This window comes from Diabrotica virgifera, chromosome 1 (genome assembly GCF_917563875.1).
Source record: "Diabrotica virgifera virgifera chromosome 1, PGI_DIABVI_V3a".
In the NCBI taxonomy this organism is placed as follows: Eukaryota; Metazoa; Arthropoda; class Insecta; order Coleoptera; family Chrysomelidae; genus Diabrotica; species Diabrotica virgifera.
The window spans coordinates 158,362,787-158,387,796 of NC_065443.1; the positions used below are offsets into that span (position 1 = coordinate 158,362,787).

General features: G+C 34.4%; 1 protein-coding gene across 3 annotated transcripts in view; it reads right to left on the bottom strand.

Moving 5' to 3' along the window:
* LOC114335931 (glutamic acid-rich protein-like) overlaps positions 1–25,010 on the bottom strand; it is a 116,263-nt gene that overhangs the window by 25,432 nt on the left and 65,821 nt on the right. For 2 of the 3 annotated variants that reach the window (XM_028286220.2, XM_028286218.2), the window contains exons 8-10: positions 21,325–21,574; positions 13,625–13,882; positions 13,237–13,529 (exon numbers count right to left, since the gene is read on the bottom strand). In XM_028286220.2, coding sequence (XP_028142021.2) covers positions 13,237–13,529; positions 13,625–13,882; positions 21,325–21,574 — 801 coding nt within the window. The remainder of the gene's footprint in view (positions 1–13,236; positions 13,530–13,624; positions 13,883–21,324; positions 21,575–25,010) is intronic. The other variant, XM_028286219.2, reaches the window with a different exon arrangement.

The following is a 25,010-nucleotide window of genomic DNA, read 5'->3' on the forward strand; positions in this document are numbered from 1 at the left end:
ACAATAGATTTTTTTTCTAGTCGAAAGAGATTGAATAAAAATATTGGGAAGGCCGGTAAATGAACTCGGATTGCCCGTTGCAGATCAAATTTAGCATCGTAACCACTACAACTACATAAACCATTTCGGGAATAATCGTTAATTGAATTATACATTTGTAGCTTAATAACTTCTAAACGGCTTAAGCGATTTTGATTACTAAACATGAGTTTGAAACGTATTGACAAGTAGTATCTGACGCATCTGAGGTCAAGTATGAAAACTAAAGCTGTTACAGAAATTATTGAGCTTGAAAAACCGTTTTTCCCCATAGGAAATAGATTTGATCATACTTATGAAGCGTATTACTTAAAATTTCGAATTTTCCCAGATATAAGGTAAACAAAGTTAGATTCGCCTAGAGTCCTTCTACAAACGCTCAGTTATTAGCGCAATTCGTAGGTTGAAATTTTGAGTAATTGTCGAAAAACAAAAATGTTCAAAGTTTAGTTTTTCAATTTCTCGGCTATACTGAGCCGTGTGTATGTCTGAGCTTGATTGCTTAGGCACCATTTGAAAGCTTAACTCAACAATATTGATGTGGTGTATTTGCGATTTTCCTGTCTCTCCTTGAACCTAAGATATATACGCCCAAAAAATTTGCCATTTTGTATTTACCTAGCCCTATAGCTGGCTTACGGGTAGTCAGAAGTCAAAAATTACACCGGTTCTAAATCGGCCCTCACACCCTCTTGAAACACAGAAAAAAATTCAGATCGGTGTAACTTTTTCACATACATACATATATACATACATACATACATACATACATACATACATACATATCCACAAACATTTTTCCCCTTTTTAAATAAAAATTGAGTTCTAATTCTGAGCTCGGTAACTTTTGAACGGTATAACCGATTTTCAAAATTAAACATGCGTTGGAAAGGCAATGATCTGTGCTATCAGATGTCGCAAAGGTCGAACTTAAGTTTTTGAAATTTTTGGGAGTTTTGGGGACGAGAACTAAAAACAGGCCCTAAATGGGAAGGGCCGCAAAATCCACAGCCTTGGACCAAAATGGAGAAGTAATATATTGATGGACTAGTCTTTTCCTAAACTTTAAGATGGGATTTGGCTCAACTTTCAATTCAGTCAGGTTTAGAAAATCGAAAATTTCGTGTACCTATATATAGTGTCGCATGTACGGGTGTTGTGCGCCACTGGCGAGAACTGCCATTCTCTGGTAATTTTCAAAATTAGAATTGCGTTGGAAAGGTAATGATCAGTACTATCAGAAGCCGCAAAGGCCGAACTTATATTTTTAAAATTTTTGTTAGTTTTGAGAACGAGAAAGAAAAACAGACCCTAAATAGGAATAGACGTATAATCCACACCCTATGACCAAAATGAAATGTTCACATAACATATGGATGGGCGAGTCTTTTCCTAAACTTTAATTTTTTAATTCAGTCAGATTTAGAAAATCGAATATTTCGTGTATATATAGTGTCGCATGTAGAGGAGTTGTGCGCCACTAGCGAGAATTGCCGTTTTCTGGGGTCGCCTTGGTCGCATTCTCTCCCAAATGATCTAGTACTTACGACACCAGTGATAAGACAATCCGAGTTCATATCCCAGCCATCCTAATAATTATGTAATTATGGCCGGCAAATGAACTCGGATTGCCCAATCAAACTTAGCATTGTAACCACTACAAGTACATAAACCATGATTGATTAATAACAATAACATTGATTTTTTCGATATAAACTAAGTTTCGATAACCAATAAATCGAAAACTATTAATTTTATCAAAAAAATATAAAACATTTTTTGCTTACAATTAATGTTTTTACCAACATTTGCGGTCAAAATATAATAAAAAATTTCCACCCTCGAGATGGGGTGGCAACCACCCCATGGTAAAAGCGTCTTTCGGCATCATATATATTTTGATTCTTGGGCTATCCACTACTTATTGTAAAATTTTCAAGCAAATCGATCCATTCTGTAAAAATTGCGAAGTGAAAAGTTTCAGTTCCTGGACTAATTATACTTTTTGAGCTCTATAACTTCTGAACGGCTAAACTGATGTTGATCACTAAACATGAGTTTAAAACGTATTGACAAGTAGTATCTGATGCATCCAAGATCAAGTATGATAACTGAACGTATTACAGGAATTATTGAGCTTGAAAAACGGTTTTTCCCATAAGAAATAGATTTGATCATATTTATGAAGCATATAACTAAAAAATTCGAATTTTCCCAGATATGAGATATACACCGTTAGACGCGTCCTGAGTCCTCCTACAAACGCTCAGTTATTGGCGCAATTCGTAGGTTGAAATTTTGAGTAATTGTCGAAAAACCAAAATTTTCAAAGTTTAATTTTTCAGTTTTTCGGCTATGGTGAGCAGTGTGTATGTCTCAGGTTGATCGCTTAAGCAACATTTGAAATCTTAACTCAACCCTATTGATTTGGTGTATTTGCAGTTTTCCTGTCTCTCCTTGAACCTAAGATATATACGCCCAAAAAATATGCCATTTGTATCTACCTAGTCCTCTAGCTTGCTTACGGGTAGTCAGAAGTCAAAAATTAGACCGGTTCTAAATCAGCCCTCACACCCTCTTGAAACACAGAAAAAAAATTCAGATCGGTGTAACTTTTCCACACACATACATACATACATACATACATACATACATACATACATACATACATACATACATACATACATACATACATACATACAAACATTTTCCCTTTTTTAAATAAAAATTGAGTCATACTTCTGAGCTCGATAACTTTTGAATGGTATGACCGATTTTCAAAATTAAACATGCGTTGGAAAGGTGCTATCTATGCTATCAGAAGCCGCAAAGGTCGGGCTTAAGTTTTTGAAATTATTGGGAGTTTTGGGGACGAGAACGAAAAACAGACTCTAAATGGGAAGGGCCGTAAAATCCACACCCTTGGTCCAAAATGGAGATGTAACATATGGATGGACGAGTCTTTTCCTATACTTTAAGATGGGATTTGGCCCAATTTTCAATTCAGTCAGGTTTAGAAAATCGAAAATTTCGTGTATATATAGTGTCGCTTGTAGGGGTGTTGTGCACCACTGGTGAGAACTACCGTTCTCTGTGGATATTCGCAGGAAAATTTAAATAGGGAGAATTTAGGATTTACCTTAATGGGCTAATATTTTGAAATATACATGAATATTCAGCAGTAATTCTCTCCGGGAGCTGTACAGATATGTAATGTTAGAGTTATTTACACAAGCACTTGAAAACTGCACAAAAGGAATCAAGATAAATAGTGAACATATAAATAACATTCGTTATGCCAACAATACAGTCATTATCGCTGAAACTGAGAAAGACCTGTAGATTGTACTAAACACAATTTGTGATACTGGGGAACAGTTTGGTTTAACAATAAACATCTTCTTCTTCTTCGTCTAGCCATTCACGTCCACATCTGAACATAAGCCTCTTCAAGTCTTCCTTCCATTGTTTTTTGTTGTACGCTACTTGTAACCAATTTTTCCCGGCAGTTCGTTTCAAATCATCTGTCCATCTCATAGGAGGTCTGCCTCTGGGTCTTTTGTGTTGGTATGGTCTCCAGGTTAGAATTGTTCTGTGCCTGTTTAGATCGCTCCTAGCTACATGTCCAGCGTATTCCCATTTCAATTTTAATGATTTTTGTACCACATCGGTGACTTTGGTTTTCTGTTTTATCCATGTATGTGTTTTCCTGTCCTTAAGTGATATGCCAAGCATTGCTCTTTCCATCGCGTGTTGAGTGACTCTGAGTATGTTCATATTCTTTTTTGTGATTGTCCATGTTTGTGCCCCATATGTTAATATCGGAATAATGCATGCACCAAAAACTTTAGATCTAAGATGTAGTTGAATTTGCTGATTTCTAAGTATATAGTTCAGTTTGCCGAATGCTGCCCATGCTAACTTTCTTCTTCTTTTTATTTATTCCGTTTGAATTTCCCTATTTAGTATTATTTTTTGTCCTAAGTAAATATATATATTTTTTCTATAACTTTTTCTATAACTTTGTCGTTTATTAGTGTCACGGATTTTTCGGCGTGCATGACTTTTGTTTTGTTTAAATTCATTTTCAGTCCTATTTTAGAAAATTCTGAAAGCATGGTTTGCAGTTCTTGTAGGTCAGTAGCTATCAGGATTATGTCATCCGCAAATCGTAGATTACTGAGGTAGCGGCCATTGATGTTTATTCCCTTATATTTCCAAATTAGATTTTTAAACACGTCCTCCAAAACTAAGGTGAACAGTTTGGGTGATAGAGTGTCTCCCTGTTTGACTCCCCTGTTTAATGGTACAGGGTTCGTGTATTCATTTTCATTTAGGTAGTATGTAGCTGTAGCTTGGTTCATAGTTTCTTTTATTAAGTTAATATATCTGCTGTCTATTCTACAATTTTGCATTACGTTTATTACGGCCGTGTGTTCTATATAGTGTCGAAAGCTTTTTCGTAGTTTACAAATGCTTTAAAAACTGGAAACTTGTATTCGTTACATTTTTCTATTAATATTTTTGTGGTTAACAGGTGATCGGAAGTTGAATAGCCTTTTCTAAAACCTGCCTGTTCATATGGTTGGTATTCATCTAATATCCTTATTAGTCGGGTAGTTATGACCTTGGTGACTTGTGAGTATTTTAAACAGGTGTGACAATAGGCTGATGGGCCTGTAGTTTTCCAACTTTCGATTATCACCTTTCTTGTGTAATAAGATTACGTTAGGGTTGTTCCAGCTCTTTGCCCTGGTGTAAACAACTGAAACAATAAACATACAGAAAACAAAAACCATGGTTAGCAGTAAGAGGGGTAAAGTCATAACAAAGATCCAGATAAAAAATGAAGATATTGAACAAGTGGACAAAATAAAATACTTAGGAGCCTGGATTACGGAAGATCTAAATCCGAAAGTTGAAATTCGGTCAAGAATAGAGCAATCAAGAGCAGCCTGTTTGAAGATGTGATATCCATTCTCTTCTTCTTTATGGTGCCTAAGCTTAGACTGCTAATGCTGACTTAATGAAAAAGCTGAAAGCCTTCGAGTATGACAGCTAAAAATAACTAAACCACTCTAGTGATAGACAGATAATTTGATAGACAAAGATAGCTAGTTAATATTGACCTCAACAACATATTGGTTTCACCTCACAGAACGCCCCATACCTTACCTATAGATTAATGACATCCGCCATTTCATCCGCTAACCTTCCTACGTACGAGCACACTTAGACCAAATTTTTATTTAAAAACCTCAACAGGCCTTGAAGGCCTAGGGCTAAATAAAAATAAAATTGAAATAATAATATAATACTATACAGAGTGTCCAGAAACTCTACCGACAAACGAAGACAGGAGATTCCTCAGATAATTTTAAGACAATTTAACCCAATTCACTTAGTCCGAAAATGCTTCCTAAGGAAGCTAGAGCTCTTTGAAGATGGCATCTTATAATTAGTTTTTCTTAAATACCTCCAGAACGCCTCTATATAGAAAAACGAAAATTGGTACGCGTACTTATCTTCCAGAGATAAATCGATTCCATGCATTGCGAATTTCTAGTACCGGTCATAGGCGTCCGTTTTGGGTAGGGCAACGGTAATTTTGTCACATAAGTTTTTTGTCTTTAACTTTTAAGCATTTTTGACTATGGATTATTAAAGTGTGAAGTAGTCTAGTACTAAAAGGTACTCTTGCTTTAAGTCGATAGGATACACCGTTTTCTAGAAAAATATAATATTTCTCGTTTGTTGAATTAAAAAAAAAATAATAAAAAAAAACTATTTAGAAAAACGAAAACTGGCACGTTTATTTATATTCTAGAGATGAATCGATTTCATTATTTGCGAATTTCATGTAGCGGTCATATGCGCCCGTTTTGGGTAGGTCAGTGGTCGGCAAACTTTTAATCCAAAGAGCCAAATATAAACATTACAAAAATTAAAAAAAAATTGGGAGCCAAATCTGCTTGTTCAGCAAACTTTTATTACGCTAAATAAAACTAAAGGGTTTAATCGTGAGTCGGTTAAGATAGTGAAAAATGCTCCCAGCGATGTTCAAAAAATAAAAGAACCACATGGTGTACATCAAAAAGTATTCGACCAATAAAATGTTTAAACCCTTAGCCCCATCCATAAACTCCCAAAAAATTAAAAAGTGATTTTTCGTTTTTTGGCTATATCTTCGTTTCTAATCATCGTAGAAACTTCTATTTTCTTTCGTTTTGAATGGTTTTATTTCCTACAACACTGTATTTTTTACAAAATTTTTGGCGCAAAATCCAATTTTTTTCTAAATGTTGATATGTAGAACCGAAAAGGGAAAGAACAGCAAACGCGAGCTTTGAAAGCGTTGAAAATGATCATATCTTCCTTCTCCAGGTCATTCAAAGCAGACCACTTCTTGTGTTGTGAATATTTTTTCTTCTCCAATATTTCCAATTCAACACAAAGACGTTCGCATTTAGAGCGCCGTACCTCCTTGTTTTTTAAATCCAGAAATTGTATTTCAAAGCTATTAATGCCAATTTCAAAAGGAGAAAATTTCAACTCAGTTGAAATTTTTGACAAATGCTAAAGTTTGTAAGTTTGATAAAAGCTAATTTATTAGAAAAATATGTAATGTTTTTCTACCAATTTTTTTAAGGAACATATTATTGCGCTTTCCGTGGATATTTGTGCCAAAGCCGCACCTAAGGAGGCAAAGAGCCACATGCGGCTCCGGAACCGCACTTTGTCGACCACTGGGGTAGGTGAAAGGTTATTTTATCGGATAACTTATTTGTCTTTAATTTTTAAGCATTTTTGACACTCTATTATTAAATTATGAGGTATTCTAGTACTAAAAGTTACTCTTGCTTTAAGTTGGTAAAATACACAGTTTTTTTGGGAGTTTTTTTTTCAATTTTTTTTTTTCAAATTTCCAAAATGAAAAATTTTGAAATCGATTTTTCTAGAAAACGGTGTATCCTACCGAATTATAGCAAGAGTACCTTTTAGTGCTAAAATACCTTATAATTTAATAATACAGAGTCAAAAATGCTTTAAAGTTAAAGACAAAAAGTTATGCGATAAAATAACCGTGGCCCTAACCAAAACGGACGCCTATGGCCGGTACTAGAAATTCGCAATAAATGGAGACGATTTACCTCTGGAAGATAAATAAGTCTGCTAATTTTCATTTTTCTAACTAGAAGCGTTCTGGAGGTATTTAAGAAGAACTGATTATAAGACGCCATCTTCAAAGAGCTCTAGCTCCTTTAGAAAGCATTTTTTGACTAGGTCAATTGAGTTAAATTATCTTAAAATTATCTGAGGAATCTCCTGTATTCGTTTGTCGGTAAAGTTTCTGGACACCATAACACTTGTATCAAGTGGGGTGGCTTCTTGTCCAATCAGGATCTTTGCCTACTTAATTGACTTAGAATTCTCCTTCATTCTTCCCTGTTTGTTTCCCTTTCTTCCCAACCCTCATTTATGGGATCTTCCTGTAAACTCTCAAATCATCTTTGTCTGGGTCTTCCTTTCCTTCTTTTCGTGATTGGATCCCGTTTTAGGATAATCTTTGGCATTCTCTTCCTTTCCATCACGTCCCATCACGTTTCTCATCACGTGTCGCATCCATCTTACTCTCTATGCTATTATAAAGCAACAAGCGACTGATGGTTGGTTCGTTATATATATGTAGTTCCTCTAATTCCCTGTTTTTTTCGTCGAACCCAACCTTCCTCCGTGTTTTTTCCTCCATACATTTTCCTGAACATTTTCCTTTCCCATCCTTCCAATTTCTCCGTATTTTTTCATTGTTCATACTTTTCACTGCTTTATTATCCTTAGCTTTGTTTTTCTCGATACATATTTTAATTTTATCAGTTATGTGAGGCTTCCCATCTTTTATTTTCCTTTGCTAATGTGGTATTAGTTCTCATTCTTTCTGACCTTTCTCATCTATAATAACCCCCCGATACTGGATCTCTAAAATGGACCACTCTCTCGAAATTGTATTCCTTTGCTTCATTAGAAATGAAAGAAAACTCTTTCATATGAGTCATCATCATCATCATCATCATCATCATTTCTCTATGAAAGAAAACTGCCCCTCTTCTTTTTGATTTGTATTTCCGAGTATCATGTACTTTGACTTTTCCTGGTTTATTTCTAGATCAAAATATTTTGCCTCGTTTTTTAATCTTTTCAGAACGTTTTTAATTATTTTCTTGTTTTCGTTAGAACAGTAAAATCATTAGCGAAGGCCAGACATTGATGCTCATTGTTGAAGATGGATCCTGTCGTTTTAACTCGGCTATTATTGATGATTGTTTCCAATACTAAGTTAAAAAGCGCCTAAAATAACGGATCTCCTTGTCTAAGACCTCTGTTCATTCAAATTCATCCGATAAGAAACAGTTCGACATAAGCCTACATTAAAGACTATAAGATATGCAGATGATACTAACATCAGTAACATCCTTGCATAAACTGTAAACGATAATATATTATAAAAATTATCACATTACTATTTGAGGAGCAAACGAGTAAATTTATCGCTTCTACTAATAGTATTTTATATAAAAACTAATTAGTTAATGTGTTGTGTTTATCAACTAAAAATACTGGTAAGTCGATTTCAATTAACCTTCGGATGACCAAGCGGGGGAAATTGTGACCCCAGCGTATGTTTTTCTTTAATAAATTCAAAAGTATTTTCAATTTTTAACTCATTATTTTTTTATTTGACTTTAATATCATTCTAGATATCCTCATATTTTGAAATAAAAAAAAATTCCTATATTTTACGAATAAAAAATATATTCTGAAGTTGATGTTTAGTAAAATACCGTCTATTATGTGTAATTCCAAGTAGTTTTACGCTAATGACGTCGACTTTGCAAAGTAACAAGACACTTACTCAACATACACTAATGCTCATGTTGTGACTGGCTGAATGACAAAAAGTCGATGCCATAAAAAAAACTTCATTTTTTTTGTTATTTGTCATTTTGTTCCCCCCCTTGTTCATCAGTGTAACAAAAAAAGGTTGGTCATCGGAAGGTTAACAGCAACTATCGACAAACAAAAAATTAGGCTAGTTCTTACTGGCCATACATGTTTAATATTTTGGTATCCAGAATACTAAAATCAAATTATGGCATCATCATCATCACAAACAGGTTAAACTTAGCTTCGCTGCAGAAACCAAAATCACATCGAAAGAATCTACCACAGCAACAATATGTCCCAGTAGAACTATGGTCATCGTGAACGCTCTTCCAGACGTCGTGCTATTTGATTACATCAAGGCAATTGGCGAAATTGTTACCCCTAAAGAAATAACCTTTGCTTCACGAATTTCTAACCAGCGTATATGCATCTATCTTTCTTCATTATCCGTAGTTAATAATCTTCTGCAAAATTATCCGATCATTACTGTTAGAAATCAAACAATATCTACTCGCAGACTTATTACACCTGCAAAGAGGCTACTACCCTGTCCAACATGTGCCTTTCGATCCCGAATTCACTGATAGAGCAAGCACTTAAAAACGAACTTCGATTACAACTTGCTTCTCCTATCTCTTTTATCGACATAATTATCAATAATTCAGTTATTCATGAATTTAAAGAAGTAATTATTATTCCTATTCTCAAACCAGGTAAAAATTCCAACTTAGCAGATTCGTACAGACCCACTTCCCTTATGTCTTGTCTACTAAAAACATTAGAACGAATGATCAAACATAGACTAGAATGGTGATTAGATAGGAATAACTTACTTCCAGAATTTCAATTTGGATACAAAAAAAGATGTGGTTCTATAGACGCTATTGCTACATTAGTAACAGACATTCAGGATACATTTACCAATAATACATATCTACCTACAATATGTTTAGATATAGAAGGTGCATATAATCGTGTTTGTCTTGACATCCTAATGGAAAGAATGATTAAAAATTTTCACATACCAGCTGCATTAGCGAAAACCATACTCAACTTTTAGATTTGCAGAAAAATTTATCTGAGATCTAATAATAATAAACTAATAGGTCCCCGATATAATAACGTAGGACTTCTACAGGGGTCAGTTTTAAGCCCTATATTATTTAATCTGTATACAGCTGACTTGCACAATATTTCAATGGTAAATAACAGCTTTAATATAATACAATATGCTGATGATTTTCTGATATACTCATCTTCCAAATCATACGAAAAGTGCATACAAATTTTAGAAAAAATGGACGACTTCTCTAATAGCTGGTTCAAAGAAAATGGATTTGAAATAGCACCAAGCAAATCCAGTATATGTATTTTCACGAGACATAATCTCCCAAAAATAGACAAAATAACAGTAAGGAGTCGTGAGTATAATTTCTGTGCCTCAATTAAATATTTAGGGATGATTCTTGACCGTAAATTAACTTGGAAGCTACACATCGAATTCATGTTAAACAGATGCAACAAGGGATTAAATTTCCTTAAAGCAATTTCTAAAACTTGGTGGGGAGCCGATGTAGAACGGCATTGCTTTTTTATCGATCGTACATAAGATCAATCATCGATTATGGATGTGTTTTGTATGGTTCAGCGGCTAAGTATATCTTGGGAAAAATAGACGTGTTTCAAAATACAATATTACGTATTTGCCTGGGTACTATGAAGTCAACTCCAACCAATTCGTTATATGTTGAAGCTCTTAAATTTCCATTGAGATATAGAAAAGAATATCTTAGTCAAAAATTTCTGATTAATACTTGTCATAGAAACCCCTCTCTCTACTCCAATTTTAGCAAACTTAATAATGCAGATTTAATACATAAATATTGGATCCACAAGAACTCTCCTCCACTTTGTGAGGCTTTTAGAAATCTCTCATATTGCGATTACACCAACTCACATACATATAATAGCTCAAACTTTGAAGACTTTGATGCTTTTTTGCAAACTATTACGGTAATTAAACCAAGATACCATGTAAATACTGCAATCAGCTTCAATATTTTAAGAAATTTATTAGAAAACTGACCATAATCAACAGTTATTTACACAGATGCATCAAAGTCTTCTTTTGGCACTGGATGCGCTTTTTATATCCCCTAAAAAAGTATAGAAAACATGTTTACACTGGATCATAATTTTTCAATCTTACTGCTGAAGCCATAGCAATTTATGAAGCATTAAAGTATTTTAAGAGTTCCAATGAGCCAATGACAGCTCCGCAATAATTGCGTCTGATTCTTTGTCGGTTCTTTTAGCCATTGAGACTATGTTTTTACCCAGTAAAAACACAAATATTTACATTCTTCTAATTAAAAAAAATATTTTTGAATTACACCATGAGCAAAGAACAGTTAGAATTTTGTGGATTAAAGCTCATATAGGGCTCGAGTATAATGAGCATGTAGATATATTAGCTAAGAAAGCCATTGATTCTGGTGTGAAAACAGATTATAAGCTCTGCTTTCCAGATGTATTTATAAAAATCAAGAATGATCTAAACAAGCAGTGAAAACCAAGAATATTATGAATATAGTCAACACTCCCACTCACAATATGCACTGATACAACCCACAATCCCGAGTGAATTTTGGTTTAAAAATTACTCTGTCCCACGTAGATACATTACATCTATTATCAGAATGAGATCTGGACACGCGTGTTATCCAGCCCATCTGGCAAAACTTAAAATTTTAAGTTCCAATTTATGCGAAGATTGTCAAAAAAAAGCAGATTTAAACCATATTTTCTTTGAATGTACAAAATATATACAACAGACTGATGACTTAATAAAAAATTTAATCAAACATAAAATCCTTCCTCCCTATAACATTTGCTACCTTTTGTCATTAAATAATAAAACCGTATATGACTATTTAACAGAATTTATTTCAAAAAGTAACCTTAACTTGTGAGCACAGTTAAACTAGTAACCTTTGTTTTACCCCATTTGTTTAAAACCTTCTTTCCGTGACCCAGTCTAGTTTGTGTATTAATTTAATGTCTTGATGGGTACCTAGACGAGAAGCGAGTAACCATGTGTATTCCTTAGTGATAAAATCAAATATGTATTGTGATAATTACTTTCTTTTCTTTGCTTTAGGAAGAACTTGGTTGTAAAAGTTGTGACTGGCTGAATGGCAAAAGCATGTGCCAAAAAAAAAATCTCTTTTATCCGATGCGGTTCACCGGAGGACGAATATGCTCACATTTTCAGTTTTCGACGCTCTATCTATATTATACCGAATAAAGAAAACTTTAAGTTAAATACCTCAATTGTAATGTCGCATGAAAATACAAATTATAGAATCTTTATCACTTCGGATAAACTTGAATGTTTTTTATGTAAACAATCTAGACACACTGCAGACTCCTGTCCTAACCCTCAAGAAATATCTAGCAGTCCCTCTCAAAATACAAATTCTAGCCTAATCCCATTTGAACCTTCTTCTACTATATATCCTCCTTCCTCCTCCTCAAACGAAGAAATCAATTAAACTAATACTGACTTAACAATTCCAAATGAACAGTCTCTAATATCGGTGTCCCTGCCTTCAAATTCTTGCATGAAAAAAACTTATTTTACCGACACAAGTCTCGAATCACCCACTTTATCGGTTACTGGTAACCACCCAGTCTTAAACCCTATAAATGCTCAATCTACCACAGCCTTCGCAACTCCTAAATCAGCTCCTAAAAATAAATTAAAAACTGATGACAAAGAACTTGGTAAAATTACTCCCTCTGCTCAATCAACTATTGAACAATTAATTAGTTCTAATCCTGAAAAATTTTCGTTGGCAGCATTACAACTTATTGCCTTCCTGGAAAATTCCTTTGGTAGCAGTGATCTTCTTAAAGAAGCTCATGCCTTACCACCAACGTTAAGTCTCTTCTAGAAGACCTTACGCAAATATATCAAACTGTATCTGATAGATCGCTTAAAAATCGCATTACGAGATTAGGTATCTAGAAAGCTAAAGTGATAAAAGCTATACCATGTAAACTAACTCGTGCTAATGACCATATATGTCACATGCACGTTAATTTAAATAAAAAAATTATCCGTCAAAGCAATATTAATAACGTCTGAAAAATTAGTTACGTGTTTATTTTATAACAATTTTTTTCTCTTTATCGTAAATTTTTTGTCTAAAAAATCTTTAAACACACATAGGAATTACTTTAAAATATTACCTTTTCTTTTTTGGCTGCTAGTTCCTCCTCTCTTCGGCTCTCTTCCTCTTCTCTCTGTCTTTCTTCCTCTGCTCTTTGTCTCGCTTCCTCTTCTTCTTGTTTAATCCTCGCAAGCTCTTCAAAATCTTCTTGTGCTGTTTCTTCTTCTTGTTCACCATCAAATCGGGCTCTTTCCATAATTGCTTTTAACTCTTCATCTGCTATTGAATCGTCGTCCAGTTCATCTCCAACTACTGAATTCGTATCTTCCCCACTTTCAGCTTCAGCCGCTTCTTGTGAAGCGGTTCCTTCTTCTAAAAATTAAAAAATATATAATATATTCGGTGTAGCTCTAAGAAAACGAATATGTAAAAGTATAATGGAAATATTAATAGAGATATGAATTTACCGTGATCATTTTCATCTTCAACACTATGTTTTTCATCATTTTCATTCTCTTCTTCCTCTTTACTACTAACAATTTCAGCTAATTGCTTAGAAACAGCATCCAATGTTAATTGAACCGCAGACGGAAGTTGTGAAAGAGCTTGTAGTTGCTTTTGAACTGCTCTTAGCTGCTCCTCCAGCGTCATTGAAAGATCTGAGTTCGGGTCGACTATGATCTCAGAAATTGGTTTAAATTTCATTCCCATTCCTATGGAATCTTCTACAAATTTTTAAAAATTTTCAAAATTTTATTGACACTATTTTTTAATATTACTTTTTAACTAATTCTACATCGAAATCTACTATTTAAGTTTTCTAAAATGTTTTAGATGTTTACACTAAACCATCAAAAAGGTTTAATATTTAACAATTTTTATGAGATGTGAGAGTTGTGCTCAACCTTGTATATTCAAAATATGTATACGTACAGTTGGGTCCCTGAATCTTTACCCGTGCGTCATCATTTTTAAAGCATACGAAATAAGTCGATGATAAGTCAGAAATTGAAATATACTAAACGCAACAGCAAGTCACTTACTGTCACTTGCTGTTGCGTTTAGTAAATTTCAATTTCGACTTATCATCGACTTATTTCGTATGCTTTAAATGATGACGCACGGGTAAAGATTAAGGGACTTAACTGTATATAGGGCGTCCCCGAAAATAGTGCGTTCCTTAAAGGTATAGATAGAAGGCACAATGTAGAGCAAAAAAGTCTTATAACATTTTTTTCTAAATTCAGCCGTTTGGCCAAAAAATGAAAATACATTTTGATATGCAAATTGAAGTCTGGCAACACCGTTGACACATTTAAAAATAATAGGTTTGTAGGTCATTTGTATCGGGTAGGTAGTAAAGCAAAAATGTAAATGTCAACCAAATGGCTCATGTTTACATTTTTTCGCCCCTTGGTTTGTTTGATGTTATTGACATTTCCAAAGAACAGGTATTTCTTAGCAATGAGGAATTTGTAAAGGATACAGAAAGGGTAAAGGGTGCAATATTTTATGAATTACCCAGAACACTAAATGTAGAGGCCTATAAATTTTTTTCAAAATGTTTTGCCGGTACTTCTTAAAGACGTGCCTTCACAAACACGACGCGACGTCAAATGTGGTTTCTTCACGACGAAGTCTCAGAACATTTTACCAAAGCTGTGAAAAATCTTCTGGATACTACTTATCCTCGTCGTGGAATTGGTAGGAATGGACTTATTCTGTGGCCACCGTGAGTCCCGAATTCAATGTATTGGATTTTTATTTTTGGGGACATTAAATTTGAAATCGTTAGTGTATGATAACCGACGTAAAACCCAAACAGAAGCTGAATTACAGAAACGCATTTTTGGTGCTGCAGAAACTATCCGATATAATTTAGTTAACTATGGCATTACTAAACAAACATTTAATTTAATTTTTAGACCATAAGTAAACAAATTACTGATAGTCGGAGCAAAATGTAAAAAACTAAATTAGAATCATTCAACGTTGTCTGTTGTATTTAATTTCCACTGTAAACTATGTAATTCAGTTAAAACCCTTGCAGTCAACACCTCTAAAGCTTAATAAATAGATAATACATACTAGTTTAGTTAAAAGATACAGTGTTTTTTATTGTAAATGATTGACATTTTATCAATTCGTTAAAAATTATTCCATATTTCAATAGATTTCAGAAAATCATTAGATACAAATCCTATTTCCACTAAGAGCATTAATTACATATTTTATTAATTAAACCATAGTTACTTAAGTAAAAGTTATAATTTATGTAAAATTTCGAGCCTTAATCCAAAACCTTAATTCAGATATTATTAGCAAAAATGCCACATTATTAAAGCAAGAAATAATTATTTTGCAGGTAGGTACCTATATCTAGGGTCATCAAACCTAAAAATCACACCTCAAACAGTAAATAAACAAGGGGTTCCATTAGATGAAATTTCTACAATCACAGGTTCTCCTACGCAATGTTGCCAGGTCATTAAAATCTATGAAAATAAAAATTCACTCAGAGAAATTCACCTCATATGGAGAACAATGTAATTTTTTTTTTTTGGAAACGGTTAACTTTAGGAAAAAATGTTATAGGACTTTTTTGTTCTAAATTGTGTATTATATCCACACCTTAAAGGAACGTACTATTTTCGGGGACACCCTGTATATTTTATGTTGCGGGTAAAGTTAGGTAAACGGGTAATTCTAGGATTATCGGGGTAAAGTCCGAAGTACTCGCCAAGTTTTGGTAAAATAAATGCAAATGTAAAACTGCTGGAAATATTTGTAACTCCAAATGCCACAGCAGCTTGTCTTGTTTTACCAAATAGATTATAATTTTTATTTCTGCATTATTTATAGTTTTACTTTCCTTACTTTTGTAAAATGCGTTTTTTTTAACTTACGATATCTTTTAAACAGTTACGGCCTTGTAATTACTAGTAGATCCAATTAAGCATTTAACCAAAAGGCATCAGATATAATGTGTTTTACTTTAGTAAAGCCCGTGAACTCTTTAAATTATATTTCGGACTTACTATCGGATATTATCGATAACTCGCGAGTATTTCGCACTTTACCTGGGTAATCCTAGAATTACCCGTTTACCTAACTTTACTCGTAACATACATATTATACAATGATGAGTGCACTAAGAAGCGGCAAAATAACGCAAAGGACGGAAAACATAATACGTTATAAAATAAAAAGAGATGAAACTAGTAGAGGTGGGAAATTATCAATAGAAACCTATAAATTTACACTATATTGATAGTTTCCCACATTTAGATGTATCGGAGGAGTATGTTAAGTAAAACTGTCACAGGAGAATTTTATAAAATAAATAGAACGATACGAAGAGACAGGATAGGACAACATGTGACGGTCAACACCTTCAATTTCGAAAGGGTACAACGTCTTAAGTATCTGGGGGCCATAATCACAGCTGACAACTATGTTACTGAGGAGATAAAAGATATAATCCAATCGGAATATAAAATTAATCGGATAAGCATATAAAATTAAAAAATCTTACAAGGAGTTCAAAGATCAAAATCTATAAATCAGATAGTCAGACCTGTACCACAGAATAACTAACCATACAGAAGCGAAACTCAAGCCCAAAACGGTAACATAAATTTCATTCTCATGCGTCACGTAACTGGTGCCACCTCACTTTTGCGACTGACAGTGACAGTTGTTTTTAGTTGAATTTTATATTTATATAGTGTTTATTCTATATAATTATTTACATTTTAAAGTTAAATTTTATATTTCATATTTAATTAACCCGCCATTACACGCGCTATGAGGGAATACCTCACCATATTTGTTTATAACCAATGAAATCGTCTTAACTAATACGATAACCTTGAGCACCCAGGAATGCCTTTAGCATCATTCATGAGAGGGTATGAAAAAGTTATAGAATATTTCAGGCGGCCAGTGTGCTCTGTGATACTTGAAATATGTGACATCCCTCTTCAAGTGAGAGATTTCCTCACTGCGCGTGCAATCACGGTGAAATCACTTTTCTGTTATCTCAAAGAAACGTTTAGGTTTTTGTTTAATATTTGGGAAGGTTTAATTAAAATATTATTATTTAGGTTAGGTTAAGAAGAGTGGCGCACCGAGGGGGGTTTGGGGGGTTAAAATCCCTCTCAGAGCATATATAAATATATAGAAGGAAAATGTAACTTGTCTTTCACAAGTAATACAAAAAACTTTCGGTACCCAAGCCAACCCCCCCACCCCAGAGGAAAATTCTAGGTGCGCCACTGGTTAAGAACCCATTTTTAAATTTACCTATTCTAATTGGGAAATAATCCACAATTTATTTAAAAAATTGATTTTATTGGCGTTTAGAAATCCACCTCGGACGTCGTTATCAAAATACAAAATATTAATAGTTAATTACATAAATGCCAAAAAGAAATAGATTCAGAACAGTTGTTAATTTTAATTTGTATTTTTAGTAAAATGAATTCGCGTAAAGATTCGCGTAGGAATTCGTCGGTCTTGACGGTCCAGTTAGCTAAGACGCAGTGGATCGAGAAGTTTAGTGGATTTGCGATTTGCGATCGCTGGTTCGAGCCTCAGCTAAGTCATGAAATTATAAAAGGCCAACGCCGTAGTATAAAACTCTCAATAGAGTCTACGACTTGGTCTGGAATAAACTGGCGTCTGATCGGCCTATGGAGGAGCGGTACGGCAAGGGATAAGGGCTTGCGGCTTGGTTATACTCCTCCACAGATCCCTATCGAAGGGCGTTGACGCCTAAGAACGGTGTGTATATATAATTCGTCAATTACTTCAGTTTCTTGCTGAAATTGAAAATGAAGAAATCTTGCTTTTGATCTATATTATTCTTACTTTTGTTTTGTTAAATTAATAAAAAAATTGGTTTACGAGACTTTCTATAATAAATATGTGAGTACAACCCATTTTACAGTTATACATGTTGACATTCATTCTTCGTAGAAATAAGTCGAATTGATGTAGGTGAGGGCGACGCTCATACGCGTGCAATCACGTCACAATAGAAGACGCGTGTAACGGCGGGTTAATAACTACTTGTCATAAATATCACATCATTTGGAATGGTCTATTCCTTAGATCATCAAGTTCTATTCTGTAACTGGTGCACAAGGTCAAATATTTCGGTCCCAACAAAATCAATGGAAACGACAGTCCGATTCGCTTCTGTATAGTTAGTTATTCTGTGCCTGTACTAACATAATATGAAATAAAAATGTTCTAAGTATTTTTCGTTCAAAACGTTTGAGCTTTTCTTCTTTGGTTTTGGTCATGATCCACGTTTCGCATCCATAATATGGATGGGTGATTCGCCAAAATAGACGGCAATTTCGAGGTAGAGAAATTTAATTTAAAACATGGTTTAGAATTAGTTCATTTTTAAATATTTTTTATAAAATTAGCTATTCAACTTACCCATGATACCAGCAGAGATAATTTTTAAATATTTTTCGAAAAACGGAAATGTGACTTCGGAGTTGACTAAGTGTCCACGGTGTTAACGTAATTCTCTGTTAATTGAAATCTATGATCGTAACAATTAAATAAAAATTGGTATGTAATAAAACTATACAAAACACTTCCATTTTGATATAAACTACTACAGAAAAACATGAAAAATAGGTAAAATATCAATTGCGTCGGAGTTGATTTAGACCGGCCTTCGTGTTGACAAAACTTTCCAATATGTAGCCGTGTCTTCTCCGTTAAACTTCAAAAATCTAATCTGCTTTTGAACACAATCTTGGCATTTCCTTTCTATACATTCTTCAGTCTTTTCTGCGCAACATAATGATTTGTTTTCCGCTTCCACACATGAGCTCCATGTTTTCACATAAATGTGCCTACATAGACAGATGTCTCTTTTATCAACATTAGAGAAGACTACCCAAAATGGTATATTCTTACAGAAATGAGCATAGCTGTATAAAATATTACTTTCTTTCATAAAATCTTTATTTAACGATTTTGGGGGTTTTCGCCTTCATTTTTCCGTCGTACTCCAGTGTATACGAGCCATTTTCTATAAAAAGACGGTAATATTACCAAACCGACCGAAACATCTTGAGAGCTTACCTAGTAACCCTTTTCCTATATCAGACTAAATTTAACTTGTATTTTTTTAGTTTAAGAATGACCACTCACATACTTTCAACAACTCCGAGGCACGTTCGTCAACTCCGAGGCACGACTGAGCTTTGGAGTTGATGGCTTCGGTGTTGATGATTTCATACATTTTTAATTCTACTTTCTACAAATTTTAAAAATAATTCTGCTTTATTCATGTGGTGTCAAAAAAACTTTATAGCGCATACTTAAAAGAAAAACATATTAAAAAAATTAAGTTTTTACGAAGGCTTCGGTGTTGACTGTATAAAAACATACGCTTAGCTTAAGACACCTTGATAAATTTTCTATCGCTTAGCGATATCATGTTCGTCCACTTTCTTCCACAATTTGGGTTAGACTGAAGCGTTCCTCTCTTGTCAAGCTGCCTGCCATACAGTATAGTGCAGTTTGGCCTAACTTTTCATATATTTTCATGAAGCCTCGGTGTTGATGCACAAAGTTGGTTACAGTTTTTAGTAGTAGATTTTTATGGTTTGATTTTAAAAATGAAAGTTATTAATTTGACAGTTTTAAATTACATTGGGTTTTTAATTAATTATTGATAAAATAATCTGCACTTTTGTAACTTTTCAGTGTGTAATACTATAAAACAGATCAAAAAACAAGATGGGTTACAGCCTCGGAGTTGATATTTTGACATTAAAATTGCATAAAATGCTTGTAAAAATACTTTTTTTAAAATTAATGTTAAGTGGCATACATTCATCTATTGTATGACTTAACTTTGGCATCATAATTTGAAACACAGTATGTAAAGGACTTAAGAAGAAGCGAGTTACACAATATGCCGCTTATTTTGGCGAACCACCCGGATACGAAATTCGGATCATGACCAAAACAAACGAAGAAAAGCTCAAACGGATCATGACCAAAACAAACGAAGAAAAGCTCAAACGTTTTGAACGAAAAATATTTGGAAAAATTTTCGGACCTCACCCGATATCTCCACAAACCAGTATAGGATCAGAACCCATATCGAATTAAAAGCATTCTACAATGACGCCGATATTGTCCACGAAATTAAATCACAGCGACTAAGATGGGCAGGCTACATTCACACACTTCATAACGTGATACTTTTAAGACTGGCATGGAAGGAGATTCCTACAGGCAAAATAGCACTCGGATGTCCCAGAATGCGATGCAGAAATAACATCCAAGCAGATCTCCGGAAAATGAACATTCCATTTGACCCTAGGTTGATGGAAGACCGAAAAAATTGAAAAAAAAGTTGTTACAGGTAAAAGTGATAAACTGTGAAAAAGGAGATATCACAATTTACAAGCTCACTGCTCTCACCTGTTTTACACATGTTCTTAATCCCTACGGACACCAGCCGTATACACCCCATACATTGACAAAAATGGCTCGTCACTTTTGGAGTGGCCAGGGCCAGAGGGACATGGTATCCATTCGATGTCAAGGATAGAGAGACTTTCAAATCTGCAGCTTGGAAGAGGGAGTATAATCCGGATCTTTTATTTTCTTACCACTGTCAACAAAGGCCAACCTGTATCAATATCAAGAAAGGTAATGCCCGATTTCCCCTATAGCCAGCACAGTAACATTCTGATCAAAATCGGTATTAGCATCTCAGTTATAAGATCGTTTCCACACCCCAGATGGATCATCAGGAAAGCTATAGTCCGTCCGCTCTAAATTTTTCCATGCGTCACGACTTATTTTCAAACAAATTAAGTCAAAACCTAAAGTGAAACGTACGCCGATGTGTGTAGTATATAGTATACAGTATACAAAATGTATATAACATATCGACGTTCGGTTCACTTTAGGTTTTGACTTAATTTGTTTGAAAATAAGTCGTAACGCATGATAAATGCTTAGGTTGGATTTCACCAAATAGCGCAAACTACGAGAGATTGACGGGAGCAATAATAAACTCGGCAAAAGCAACAAATGCTAGAGAGTACCGCAAATGATATATATTAGGATGATCTGATGAGAGCGATGAGAGCGTAAATTATTTCATAATAACACTTACTTCTAAGATTCTCAAAATTATCATCATCATCATCATATTCGCGAACTTCATCACATTCAGAACATTCCTCGGATTCATTAGAATATTTTTCCTCGTCCCTTTCGTAAATGTTATCTGCACCATAATATTCTTCGTTATTATTTTCTTCCAAAGAATCTGGTTCAGCTTGAGAGCCTAAACTATCTAGCTCCGGGGAATGTGTGCCATCCCTCTCCGCTGGGGCATCGTAACTTGTAAATTCTACCTCAGACTTAAAAAAATAATTAATGTATTTGACCATATTAAAGATAATAATTAATTATACAGTGTAGCATAAATCAATGAATGGGAAATAAAGAAATAATTATTTTATTAATACGAAATTTTGCTAAATAATAAATTTGTAGAAAAATTTTAAGAGAGCTTGTACACCTTGACACCTACGGGTATAAGAGGCTTTCGATTATGTATGTATGTATATTTTCTTCAAACTCATTTTTGCGAAATATAAATCAAACTACACGATAAAAGCAAATGGCTATAATTTAAATGAGCACCAAAGTAATTATTGAGTCACAAAGTTACCTACGAAGTTTTATATTCTGTCTCTAAAATAATATTTGGTAACCAAAAATAATAAACGAGCACCAAAAAACCTCAACTAGAAATAGAATTTATGAACACCAGAAAGGTTAGGCAATGGTCTCTAATAGACGCTCTAGGCTGCGTATAGCGTCACGCCGTAGGAAAATTGTCCATTTTCATTACTTTTAACTTTGGACAAAAACTATCTTGCAACCGAAAATAGTTAAAAAAGAGTAATTCTAAAACAAATTCAAATTACGGGGTGAATTATTGAAGACGCCCGCCGTAGGCTGCGTACGACGTGTATTGGAGACCACCGCCAAAATGAGGCACTCAGAGCAACAGTGGCCTAACCCACAATCCACAATTGTACCAAAATGCTTTTATTACATTAAATATATCCCCTATTTCAATATTTTCAGCGAGTGGCTCAAGCATTGTTGCTTGAGTCACTCTGCATCTGAAAATACTTAAATAAGAGATAACTTTAATGTAATAAAAGCGTTTTGGTACAATTGTGGATTGTGGGTTAGGCCACTGTTGCTCTGAGTGCCTCAAATAATGGTTGGGAATAATACAGCGCACCAAAAAATAAGAACGGAGTATCAATATGTGCGCACAACACGCCCACTATCTGATATTGATGCATTGCAAATAGCAGCGACTTCTGAAATATTCAATAAGGCATTCCAAGTCCTTCTGGATAAATGGAAAAATGAAAAAACATTCTTGAAATACTTACAAGAAGAATTGTTTGTTCAGAATACGAATTGGTATTTGGGTGCAGGGCCGCCGCTAAAATGTTGGCCGCCCGTGTGCAACTTAATATTTGCCGCCCCCCTTCCAACAGTTTGGTCGTTTCAACATAAGAACTAGTATTTAAAGAAATGTACAGGAGACCGTTACGCGTATATGAATGATAACGTTACGTTACTTTTTGACCTGGATCCCGCTTCCCTAAAAAAAGTTATTATTATTATGTCAATAATAATATACAGAAGTGCAATCTTGAACTAATACCTACATGTGTAAGTTTTGTTTACAAGACTAGGTACTTACAACATTAGGCTTGCTTAATTTTTTACTAACATATTTAACTATATAGGCCTGGATCCCGCGTGCCAAAAAAAGTTGATTAATGGCAAGCTGAAAATTTGTTAATAGCATAAGGTGTCTATTTGGACAAACTTTGATGTATGGGAACACTGGAAGAGGGGAAGTTTTAATGGTGGAACAGGTTAAAAATTTGGAACGTCAATGGAATGGAACGTCATTTGAAACTTCCAATGATTTGTTACCATTTCATTAAACTCTCATGCAAAAATCAGACTGGTGTTTATCACCAACTGAGCATTTTAATGAGTGAAACACGAAGAACATGTTAAATGACAGGAATCATTTTGGTTGGTAATAGCAGTCTGATTTTTGCATGAGAGTTTAGTGAAAGGATAACAAATCAATTGGATGTTCTGTCCGACAAAATACATGGGACGTTTTCGTAATCTGGCGTTCCAAATTTTTAAACTGTTCCACAATTAAAACTTCCCCTGTTCCAGTGTTCCTGTATATCAAAGTTTGCCCGACTAGACACTGTTAAGCTATTAACAAATTTTCAGCTTGCTATTTATCAACTTTTTTGGTACGCGGGATCCAGGCCTATTTGAAATACAGTAGTGTGCAAAAGAAACGGTTACACTACTATATATTACAAACAAAATCGTTTATCAAAAGCGTATTTAAAATCAACAAATAATTCTCAACTTAGACTGAACTATAACCCATCTATAACCATACATAAGCATAAAGGAACAAACTCGAGTAATAAAAAATATTTTTTTAAACCACCGAGTAATAAAAAATACTTTTCTATTACTCAATAGCAACTTAACAAGCACTTATCTAAATTCTCGGAAAGTATCCTATTGTTGTATCCTACTGTCTTAACAAATCATAAATGTTCAGAATTTGAAAAAATCGCATATGGACCAAGTAGATAAAAATATCTTAAAGTCCGAAAGCCGCCAGCTACTTTGAATTCAAAAGCATTCCCGTAACTACTTTATGACTACAGCTGCAAAAGGGCAGTTCATATAACATTCATAAATAACATTTTCTGGCATTTGTGTTTAGATTGTTTGGAATATTAGAGTTTATAGAAATATCTGAATCATTACTACATATTTAATTTTTTGAATTTATTTTCGTTTAAAAAAAAATTTATCATCAGAGTGGCCTGCTTTTGGCCGCTCTTATAATCGGCCGCCCGTGTGCGATGCACACATTGCACACATGGTAGCGGCGGCCCTGTTTGGGTGTTGCAATTGCAACATCGGCCACTAACAACGGATTAGATAGATAGGGTTAGTAAAGACAGTAACACGCTTGTCGAACTATACCCTATTTCCCGTTTTTTAGTTAGCGCTTCTCAAATGGTAACTGAATGGTCAAATAAAAACTGCAAAACACAGTTTCAAAACAGGTAGACTGACTTAAAAACAATGGACTGATGTCTGCTAGTTGGTGCCCAAAAAATATGATTTAAAACTCATTTTAGAATTCCGAGTGGGGATGCATTAGAATTGCAATCGTTCGACGAGTCATGCACCAAATTTGATGATTACAAGATACAGCATTTTAGTGAATGGGAAGTGTCTTTCCCGAAGAAAATAGATGAGTGGCTGCAAGGTACTTGTAATAATTGTCCAGTCCAACGTTCATGAGGGAATATCTGTGCACACATGTTCTTGGAATGACCATTCGGCTTAAATAGGCTATACCACATCCTGAAGCAGAAATAAAAAGACAGCGGGGAGGACCGACGCGAGCCAAAGCAGATCTTATAATATATAAATATAGTCTAAGAGTTAGTGCACCCTCCGACTAACGGTCGTCCTGTAAGGCTAGAAATTTGTCTAGTGATAATTAATAGCACACCAAGGCTAAAAACCATGACCTGGCAGGCATCAGCCGTGCACGTGTATCTACCAGTTGAATCGAAAAGTGCAAATTTAGGGGGTAAAATAAACTTTCTCCTGTAAAGTTTAAATTTAAGTACAGTGGAACCCCGATAAGTCGGCCCCCGATAACCCGGAACTCCGGCTAACCCGGACCGATTTTTATCA